Source organism: Glycine max, chromosome 12, assembly GCF_000004515.6.
Source record: "Glycine max cultivar Williams 82 chromosome 12, Glycine_max_v4.0, whole genome shotgun sequence".
NCBI classification, from domain to species: Eukaryota; Viridiplantae; Streptophyta; class Magnoliopsida; order Fabales; family Fabaceae; genus Glycine; species Glycine max.
This window is the reverse complement of record NC_038248.2, coordinates 34,647,484-34,658,777: the sequence shown is the minus strand read 5'-3', so window position 1 is coordinate 34,658,777 and position 11,294 is coordinate 34,647,484. Positions and strand designations below refer to the sequence as shown.

At 36.4% G+C, this 11,294-nt stretch overlaps 1 protein-coding gene and 1 pseudogene across 1 annotated transcript; both read left to right on the top strand.

The window, feature by feature from the left end:
- The first annotated feature begins 478 nt into the window (after positions 1-478).
- LOC102659596 (uncharacterized) lies at positions 479-1,979 on the top strand. Its single transcript, XM_006593197.1, has 3 exons — positions 479-725; positions 810-1,194; positions 1,472-1,979. The coding sequence occupies exons 1-3, from the start codon at positions 479-481 to the stop codon at positions 1,977-1,979; spliced, it is 1,140 nt and encodes a 379-aa protein (XP_006593260.1).
- Positions 1,980-2,042: 63 nt separating this feature from the next.
- Positions 2,043-9,164, top strand: LOC100784747 (putative E3 ubiquitin-protein ligase LIN-1; annotated as a pseudogene).
- The last annotated feature ends 2,130 nt before the right edge of the window (positions 9,165-11,294 follow it).

The following is an 11,294-nucleotide window of genomic DNA, read 5'->3' as shown; positions in this document are numbered from 1 at the left end:
AGAGGGTACATCTCTTGTGGATCAGTTTAAGTGAAGGATACATCCATTTGGTTATTCAAAGAGAACAAGGGAGGGTACATCCCTTGTGGATCTTTGGCTTGTAAAGGATTTTACAAGGTTGAAAGAAATCTCAAGAATCGTTGGTTTCTTGGGGACTGGATGTAGGCACGGATTGTGGCCGAACCAGTATAAATCTTGTGTTTGTCTTCTTCTTCCCTACACTCTTCAATTTCCGCTGTGTACTTTTAATTGTCACTTTTACTTTTGGTTAAGTTTCTGTTTCTGTTCTTTACTTTCTTAACTTTGTAGTAAAAGCCTAGTTGAATCTAGTAACATTAAGAAGGATAATTTTTTAACTAGTCAAGACACATTAATAATTAATTCAACCCCCCCCCCCTTCTTAATTATTCTGAGGCCACTTGATTCAACAAAGATTAAGTTGAAGACTCCCGAAGAAGCAACGAAACTCATTGAGAATATGGCTTCTAGTGATCATGTTATCTTACGTGATAGAACTCACGTACCCACCAAGAGAAGCCTGTTAGAACTCTCTTCACAAGATGCATTGTTGGCACAAAATAAGTTGTTAGCTAAGCAGCTTGAATCACTCACCGAGACACTCAGCAAGTTAACAACACAGTTACAAGCGGCTCAGCCCTCTCATTCTATTGTTATGCAAGTTGGAGGTTGTAGTATTTGTGGAGGAGCTCATGAATCTAACTGTTGTATACCCCAAGATGATGCTGCTAAAAAAGTAAATTACATGGGGAATCAAAACAGGCAAGGATTTCATTCATGAGGTTTTTTAGGTTACCAGCAAGGAGAGAATTTCAATCAAAATCAAGGGCAAGGATGGAGGTCACACCCAGGGAATCAGCTCAACAAAGATCAAGGAGGACCTTCCAATAGACCTCCTAATCAAGGGCCTAACTTGTACGAGAGGACCACCAAGCTGGAAGAAACTTTGGCTCAGTTTATGCAGATTTCAATGTCTAATCATAAGAGCACAAAGTCAGCCATCAAGAACCTAGAGATCCAAGTGGGGCAGCTAGCTAAAGAAATAACTGAGAATTCTTCTGGAGGTTTTGGAGCTAATACTAAGAAAAATCCCAAGGAAGAATGCAAGGTTGTCATAACTACAAGCAAGAGGGAGACCATTGTGGACAATGAGTGTAGGACCAATGAGGAGAAAGAGTTAGAAGTTGAGGGAGAAAAAGAAAATAAGGGAGATCAGATGGAGGAGATAAAAAAAATGAAGATAAGGAAGAAAAAAATGAAAAACATAAAAAAAAAAAGATGGCGAGGAAGAGAAAAAGACTAACAGTGAGTTGGCAAGAGAGAAGAAGGAGGTTGTCCCAAGTTCAGGAAAGGAAGCACCATATCATTTGGTGCCGTCTTAAAAGGACAAGGAACAACACTTTGCTCGTTTCCTTGATATCTTCAAGAAATTGAAGATAACTATTTCGTTTAGAGAAGCCTTGCAACAGATGTCGCTCTACTCCAAATTTCTCAAAGATCTGCTGGCCAAGAAAGGCAAATATATCCACAGTGACAACATTGTGGTGGAAGGAAATTGTAGTGTTGTCATCCAGAGGTTCCTTCCACCAAAATATAAGGATCCAGGGAGTGTTACCATCCCTTGCTCAATTGGTGCTGTGTCAGTTGGAAAAATGCTTATTAATTTAGGGGCTAGCATTAATTTAATGCCCCTATCCATGTGCAGAAGGATAGGAGAGCTGGAAATCCTACCAACAAGAATGACACTACAGTTAGCGGATCGCTCAATCACGAGGCCATATGGTGTAATGGAGGATGTGTTGGTCAAAGTGTGTCAATTCACTTTCCCTACAGATTTTGTAATTATGGATATTGAGGAGGACGCTGAGATTCCACTGATTTTAGGTCGTCCATTCATATTGATAGCCAATTATGTGGTTGATATGGGCAAGGGTAATCTTGAGATGAGTGTGGATGACTAGAAGGTTACCTTCAATTTGTTTGATGTAGTGAAACATTCAATTGACCAAAATGTTTGTTCCAAGATGGAGAGGATTGAGAATGAGACAGCTCAAATTGCCAGAGCTAAGGTGTTACAAGACCTTTAGAGGTAACATACGTCAAGCTAGTGACGTTAAATAAGCGCTTACTGGGAAGCAACCCAGCTTTTTCTTTATTTTCTCAATCATTTTTTTCTATTAATCATTGCATGTAGCTAGGTTTTGACTTAATTGAGATTGCTAGAGTAAGATGTTAAGCATGTTTTGTATGATAGAGGGGTTGGCCAAAAGCTTCTCTGAAGCATTGGATGAGGAAAGAACTTAGAAAAAAAAATTAGTCATCCAACTCGCTCAGTGCACCCCACGCACTCAGTGAGACATACTCTATGCATTGAGCGAGTAGCTTCTCTCGCTAAGCGTGCCAACCCCCATCCATTGGTTGTTGGGGTATCGCTAAGCGAGACAATCACGCTAAGCCCAAAAACCTCTCGGGTTGTGCATTTAATGGAATTGGGCTAAGTGAGTCAGCTTGCTGAGCGTGACACAGTCTCTCGCTAAACGTGCTTGTGCGCTAAGCGCAAAAGGCTTCTGCCTGAACTTTCATGGCAATTGGGCTAAGCGGGTCATCCTGCTAAGCACAAAACCCTCTCTGGAATGGCAATAGCGCTAAGCGAGACCATCTCGCTAAGCATGACCCCACTACTACATCATGAGGCATTTAATCCGCTAAGCGAGCCATGTCCCGCTTAGTGAAAGTTACAAACCAATCAGAGTTGCATAACTTGCTAAGCGCGCTCTTGCGCGCTAAGCCCAAAAACCTCTCGAGTTTCCTAATTTTTGAATTGGGCTAAGCGAGTCAGTCTCTCTAAGCGCATGAGTTCAAATCCTAAAAATTCAAACGTCACTGAGTGCTCGCTTAGCAAGTGACTCACGCTTAGCGAACAGATCGAAACTGCCAAAAATAAAACATAACTGCCTTAGGCAGTTACCTTTGCATCATTGTATAACCTCCCTCGCACATTATTTACAATCATTGGCTTATTTTACACTATGCTTCCATTTCCTTCTCTGCTTCTTGCCTCACTAGATCACATGCCTTGAATAATTATGCGGTAGTTAGAAGAGAAAGAACATGAAATTAGAGGCGTGAGTGAAAATGTTAGTTTGTTTGACAGGTAAATAGTGAAGGTAATCATTGGCTATAACCTGGTGAGATGTGTGAATCTAAATTGTGAGAGAACGACTAGCTTCAAGTACTGATTTTTGCATGAATCTTTGAATATTGAATGAATGCATGATTTGGAAATGATGAAGGCCATGATTGATTGATTTAGCCACTTAGCCAAACAGCCTTACCTTGTTCATGAATGATTAAACCCTTGCACCCATTTTGAGCTTGAATGTTATTGAATGAGTCTTTGAACCTTAAGCCTGATTGAAATTATAATCTCGGTCTACCTTTCCTTAGGTTATAGGAGAGCATTATGGTTTAAGACAAATTTGTTCCAAATTTGGGGGAGAGTGTTTGGGTGATTTTGATTGCAGGAAAGAAAGCAATAGCCACAAAAAACCATATCTAGTAGCAGTAATCATAAGCTGCTAAAATAAAATAAAATAAAATAAGAGAGAAAAATGAAATTTTCAAGAATAAGTAAAGCTTTGTGTGTGTTGTTGCTTGAGCTAAATGTCTTTTATGCTTGTGGCATATCAATAGAAGCTAGGAATTAAAGAAGGTGATCTAAGGATGAATGTTCTCCTAGAACCTAAGTTTTGCATCCTAGAAAAACCATGAATTGTTTGTAGCCCAACCTCATTACAAGGCAAGAAAGTCCTTCAGATTCATTTTTATGTGTTTGTGATTGTATGGAATGAGATGAAATGTAAAAGTTGAGACTTGTGCTTATGAGAAAAACAGTGACTGTGAGGATTAAGCTTGGTTAACCTTCCTTGATACCTGTCATAAGCACAAGTGTTTCTCACAGTCACTGTTTCTCTCATAAGCACAAGTATTTAAGGTAATTCTTCAAATCAACAGTCAACTGTTTCATGTGATTGAAACTTTTGAAACAAACACGATTTTGGCTAACCACTGTTGATTTCTGTCACTTGAGGACAAGTAAACTATTAATTCTTTGCTTGAGGATAAGCAAAACTATAAATTTGGGGGAGTTTGTTAGTTGCTATTCATAAGTTAATTTGGTATTGAAAAATTGCAAGGAAATAGCACTTTACCTCCAATTTATGGTTCTTTTTGTAAAATTGTACATATTTTACATTATTGTGTGATTTTATAGGGTAGAAACTCCATTTTTGTGACTTAATGTTGAATCCAACTCAGTTTCAGGCCAAAGAAGAGAAGGCTAAAGCAGCTAATGACTCGCTCAGCGAGGTAGATCCGCTCAGCGAGATGCATCCGTTTAGCGAGGCATCAGCTCCCTTAGCGGATGGGAAATCCTAGAAGAGGATAAGCCAGAGATCTGCACACCCAGCGCGTAGCCAGCCCGCCCAAGGAGGACGTTGTCTCTTCTCACTCTCAACGCACCCACTCTCGCTAAGTGGAAATTGACTAACTCTCGCTTAGCAAGCCATGCTCGCTAAGCGAGCCTTCGGAAGCTGAAGAGTCCAAGAGCCTTTAAAACACTAAGGTTGCCAGAGTTTCAAAAGGAGAGACGAATTTTGACCAACAAAGAGAGCTTAGTTTAGGAAAACAGAGAGAGTTAGGGTTTAGAGGCTGGAGGAGACATCCTCCATCATTTTCTTCCAATTTCTTTCACCAAAAATAGTTTCTTTCTTGTAGTTTTGAAGCTTTGCTTGTAATGGAAAACTAAGCCTCTTTGTGTTCATTGCTTCTATCTATGTTTATTTTACATGCTTGTGGCTTGATCACCCATTTATATGTGTAGTTAGGCTTTTTAGTATTGGAAAATGCTTTAAAACCTTAGAAATTGATAGAGCAAGCTAGAAATTTGTATGTCTAGGAATGGAGTGCAGTGATCTAGTTCATTTTACACTGTAGGCTTAGTGCAACTCTTTTAGAACAAGTTTGTTGAGGGATCAAGAATAAAGTCGAAAGAGAGTTAGGGTCATTCGTGTGAGGAATCATGGTTTGAGTAATTTCTCACTGTAAGAACACTAAGATAACGTTAAATAGAGAAAAACACATTTTATACATCAAGAGAAATTTAGTAGGACACTCTCCAACGCTCTTAATTTGATAGTTTTCACTTTTTTATAGCTTTAGATATTCTGTTTATGTTCAATTAGATTTTCTAGTACAGAACTCAACATTTGCTTTATTTTAATCCTTATAAGTGTTTACATATTGAATGTACATGGTCTAGGTGAAACAAATTCCCTGAGGATATAATACTCGGTCTTATCGTTTTATACTACTTGTGCGAATCGGTACACTTGCCATTCCAACAACAAGAAATCATCCATATGGGGTGCTAAGGCGATACAAAGATGTCTATATGCTTGTTGTCAATAATATAGCTTTTGAGGTACATCAATTTAGAGTAGAATTATGCATAGGCCTTATGATAAATCATCACATGCAGGAGAGTATCATGAAAGAGAATGAGAATGAAGATGATTTAGATTATGAGCTTGATGATGCTTCTATCAATTCAGATAACAAAAACAATATTTTCTTGCCAGAGATGAAGATGGTTAAGGATGAGGATATCGAGCCCAAGGTGCCTCTATCAAACTAGAAGAATCAAATTCATTCTCCTGATATCTTTTCTCTCTTGTTGGATTCCCCAAGAACTGGACCAAATCATTCATCTACAAATCCTGATACAAACAGTAAAACAGAACCCAAGTATCTTCACTTACAAACCACTCATTTGAGGGTCTCAACTATTTCTGATCATCTATCTTTGCACATGAGCAAAGATCATATTTTAAACTCTGATAACGAAGTAATGCTATGCCAGATAAGATCTATATAATCCCATTTGTTATTTATTACTCGTAACTATTTTATTATTACTTAGTGTAATGCCTATTGCTCAAGTTCAAATATGTAATGGTTCTTTGGAATATAGGCCTCGAAGAATACTCAGAGGAAAAACAATAATCAGACACTTAGTATGAATGATGACAATGAGAATAGCCTAGGACTAAATGACGGGTAATCACCATTTCTAGTATTTCTTTATATACTCTAGGATGCTCTTATAGTTCTTATGCTAATCTTTGGGCTTGTGGCAAGTAAAAAATATAATTTCACTCCTATTGCTCAAATATGTTTGAGTTTGCAGTTCCCTTTGTGAAAGTGATAAGGGAAATCAAAGTAGCATTTCACTGCCAAAATTAGAGAAACTGACAATTGGATCAAAACCACCCAAAGACTTTGTTTGCCCAATCACAGGTTAGATATTTTGTGATCCTGTCACCCTTGAAACAGGCCAAACCTATGAAAGAAAAGCAATTCAAGAGTGGCTCAGAACCGGAAACACAACATGCCCCATCATGCGACAACCTCTATCTATAAATATGTTGCCCAAAACAAACTATGTTTTGAAGAGATTCATAACATCATGGAAACAACAAAATCCTGAACTAGCACAAGAATTCTCTAATGCTAACACACCAAGGGGTTCTTCCTATTCTCCATCTGCGAAAGACTTCACAGTGATCTCCACTACACAAAGAACAATTGGTTCACCAAGTCTTAAGAGCAAAAAAAATTATATTAGACAAAGGAGCAACATATTTATGTGAGTTGCTGTCGCAACATCTCCAACTAGCATGCTAACTCAAGCTGCAGTTGAAACAATTATGAATTCCTTGAAACCTTACATTTCAAGTCTTTGTACATCATAAAAGTTACAAGAATGTGAAGAAGTTGTATTAGAAATAGCAAGATTATGGAAAGATTCAAAGACTGATCCTCAGATTGATGCTTATTTATCAAAGCCAACTATCATAAGTGGTTTGATGGAAATATCTAAATAAAGAAGTTTTAAGAACATCAATTTATATTCTTTCTGAGCTAATCTTTATAGATGAAAGACTTGGAGAAACACTTAACAGTGCAGATTCTGATTTTGATTGCTTGGCTACTCTACTTAAGAACGACTTGGTTGAGGCTGCTCTTCTTATTTACCAGCTAAGGCCAGTTTTTGCTCAGCTTTCAGCACATGAACTTACACCATCTCTTATGCAAGTGATTCAGAACACAAACAAGGGGTCAAATGATTTTCAGTTAGCTATAGACCCCAAAGATGTAGACAGAGAAATTCTTGAGCAAATTTTAATAAGAGGGGATGAATATAGCAGGTCCCTTAATGCTTTGAGTGTTATTTCTCAAAATGGAATTCCAGCCTTAGCGAAGTATTTGGAGAGGATAAAGGGAAGGAGGTTAGTTGTTTCCATACTTTTGTGTTGTATGCAACCTGAAAAAGGTTCCAAGAGCTTGATAGCAGACATAATTGAATTGTCTCCTGTTCTTGAATTATTTCACGGTGGAAATGATAATGTGAGAGGCATCTATGTGGAGTTTCTATTAGAATTGGTTCAATTGAATAGGTAAGCTAGCAACTTGCTTATCACAAGCCAAAACTTCTTTTCTCTTAAATTATTTACTCTCAAATAAAATATTCATTGATCTGCGATTGTTTTTATCTTCAATTTTTTTTTTTAAACTAGAGAGACTAGAGCAACAATAATAGCATTTTTTTTTTACCAATATTAACTCAGAAGGTGGGAAAGGCACAAATTTTTCATAGTATTCAACAAAGATATACCTAAATGTTTTCCTCATAAACACTCCCCATATTCTAATTTACAGTAGTTTGTCTTTGTTATATTAAACTATTTTGTGCAGTGTTATTCCTCTTCCATCACCAATTCTAGTATTAATTATTATTATTTTTATGGCATTACAGAAGGACAGTCTGCAACCAGATATTACAGACAATCAAGGATGAAGGAGCATTTAGTATGATGCATACATTTCTTGTATATCTTCATATGGCTCCAATGGAGCATCAACTTGTTGCTAGTGTTATTCTTCAGATTGATCTTCTGGCTAGCCTTTTGAGACCAATTTCTAGTTACTAAAATGTAATTTATGTTCTCCCATTTCCTTACTATAATTTTGTTCTTGTCAAAGCTTCAGGTTGAGCCACGAAAGATGAGTATTTACAGGGAAGAAGGTGTAGAGACACTAATAGAAGCACTTTGGCAAAAGGATTTCTCAAATACTCAAATGAAGGCTTTGGATGCTTTACTATTTCTTATTGGACATGTAACTTTGTCAGGAAAGTCATATACTAAAGTTTGGCTACTCAAGATTGTAGGATTTGATCAACCTTACAATGCTTTAATTAAGGCCAAGCGGTTGGGGCAGTATGGTAATGATTCAATGGAAATAATGGTTTGGGGCTATGTGGATTTTTGGTTAATGTTTGGGTTTAGTTGATAATTGATTTCTCTCCTTACTAACACCATTTTTTGTTATGTGCAAGGATGAAAAAAAATGTTATGAACACTTGGCAGAAAAGGGTAGCTTTTGTACTTTGCCATCATGAAAATGGTTCAATATTTCAAGCTTTGGAAGAATGCCTAAGGATTAATTCCTTAAAGATGGAAAAATCTTGCCTTGTTCTTGTCATATGGCTCACACACATGCTCTCTACTTTTCCTGATACCGACATAAAGGATGTTGCTTGCAAATCCTTACTTCATGAACTTATAAATGTCTTACAGTCATCCAAGAACTTGGAGGAAAAGATCTGGGTTGCCCTAGCCTTGAAAAATTTCATAAATGATCTAAGTAGGTTTATTTATAATAGTTGTACACATTATCTATGAGTTCTATACAAAGCAATACTAAATTGGAAACTATCAATGTTTCAGTTGCTCAACAAGAACTTAGAGCTTATGCTAAAAGCATCTACAAAATCATGAGGAAGCTCATCAAATATTCAACAATAGTTGTTGATATTATGAAAACCTTACTAAACTTAAACTCCATTGATGTGGTGAGTACTAAGTAGAATGGTAATTTGGGATATGGTTCATTTCATTTAATATATCTGTTTAGAAAAATAACTATCTTAATTATCTATTTTATAGACAAAGTTATGGAGTTGTAAAGAAGTTGTTGAGTTAGATTTTAGCTCATTGTGTCTCAAAAGGCATATTATTATTTGAGGAACATAGGAGCTTCATTAGTAACAAGATACTTATAACAAAGGATTGAGATACTCCCTAGTTGTCGATCCTACTCAGAAGGCACAATAATCCAAAAGTTCCTCAATTCTTATGTCAGAACCTAATCTATGCTTAAGAAACTATTCAACTCAAATAGGTATCCATCTTGAATTGAATACTCCTACAATCTATGCCTATAAATGGCAATGTTGCTCTCACTCTAAGATATACACTCTAACCTTTAATTGCAATCTCACCACCTCAAGCTTCCATTCAATTCAGCGTCATCCAACAATCTTCAACCAAATAATGAACCACTTGGAGCACTAAATAGGTTGGAGATGGGCTCCCTAACCTTGGACTTGCTATGTAATAAGTACTTGAGCCTACAATACAATAATTGACTTCGTCTATAGGAACCAGTAAACAAATGAAAAAGGAAAGAGAAAAGGTAAAAATAATGAAATTGAAGAAAAGTGGAATAAGAAGTAGAAATGCTTAATTTCATATTTTAGTATCTTATTTCATTTCATGAACTTTACGCATCCACTTCCCATAAGTTTTGGCAGAAGTAAACCAGAATATTCCATTTAAGTTGCCACTAACAGCAAATTACCAACACAATTATATTGCTAACAAGATACACTTCACAACCAAGTTTTTAGCCAACTTATTAAATTATTTTACTTGGCAAAAAAAAAAAATAAACAAATCAAGTTGTTTCTACTCAAGTACACAAATACAGGTTAAACTCATACCTCACTGCCATTCAAGGTCTACAATTAGAAATGTCGATGACCCTTCAAAGCATACTCTCTTTATCGTGCCTCATACGTTTGCATATCAAGCACCTGTTTCGATCATAAGTTGGATATACAACACAAATCACATCAATGCCCCTACATAGAATAGCAATGCAAATTCTAACTCTATAACATATAAAATAATCCATTAATTACAGAATCGAATCTAGTTACAATAATCCTTCTCCTCCCTTAACAAGAATGGTAAGTGAATTCACAATGCCTATTCAAGGTTGCACATTGTCAGGGCACACCTTACCTTCGAACACCAAAAAGCTTCAAACACGACAAAGCGTACGGTCTGGGCACGACGGTGGCCCGACATGGGAGACACTATTGACGGAGTGCAATGGAAAGAGCAACGATGTCACTAACGGGTTCGACCGTAGGGTGAGTCGTTAGTCAGGGCTAGCTACACCTACGCAAGTGATGAAGAATTGTACTAAGCATGAGTATATCAATGCTAACCACGATGGTTCTCTAGACTGAACTGCCTTTGTACACGTGCAATTTACAAAATTGTCATTGCGTCTCTACCCCTACAAAGACGGTGAGTAAAAAACATCGTTCTCTTGGCGTTAATTATAGTAATGTCACTATGATACATTCTAAGATGGTTCATGCGTCGTAAAAAATGTCTTTTTTTAGTAATGGTACTTCAATTCAAATGAATAAAAATAGATACAAATTTTACGTAACTATGATTATAAGTGTCACATTAAATGTGTATAGGTATGAGCAGCTTTTTTGTAGTGTTAACACCCATCTAATAATCTAATAAAAAGAAATTAACACCCATTGATACGACAGCAGGTTTATATTGAAACACCGCTAAATATATTTTCTTAAAATTTGGACAGCACTTGTTTTAGAAAATGCTGTTTAACAGCCAATGATATGACAACGTGTTTGTGTTGAAGTGTTGTTAAATATAATTTTCTTAAAATTGGGATAGCACTTGTTTGAGCAATTGTTGTTTGACATCCATATTACAACAACACTCTTATAGTGCTAACAACATTTTTAACCAAAAAGTGTTGTTTATTTTATGCTGTTAAATGACTCTTTTGTAGTAGTGAATTCTATGAACTGAAATGCTATAAAGCTCCTCTAATTAATCATTTTCAGAAGGATTGAAGTTATCCAAGGGGAAACTAGAATACGGCATTAACTCCTTTATGAGACAGTTTATTCGGTTTATTATGGAAAGATAAACGAAATTGAGAGAACTCGAAAGGGAAGAATTTTTTTGTTTGTATTTTTACTTTCAATTATAAAAATCTAATTTTATTTTTTACTTTTATCAGATTAAAAAAATAGTATTTTA

Bases quoted from the DNA above. Each gene is read 5' to 3' on its own strand.
- LOC102659596 (XM_006593197.1), top strand. From the start codon at position 479: ATGGCTTCTAGTGATCATGTTATCTTACGTGATAGAACTCACGTACCC. The intron at 726-809 runs GTATACCCCAAG...GAGGTTTTTTAG, and splicing joins AGCTCATGAATCTAACTGTT to GTTACCAGCAAGGAGAGAAT. The intron at 1,195-1,471 runs GTTAGAAGTTGA...TATTTCGTTTAG, and splicing joins AGGACCAATGAGGAGAAAGA to AGAAGCCTTGCAACAGATGT.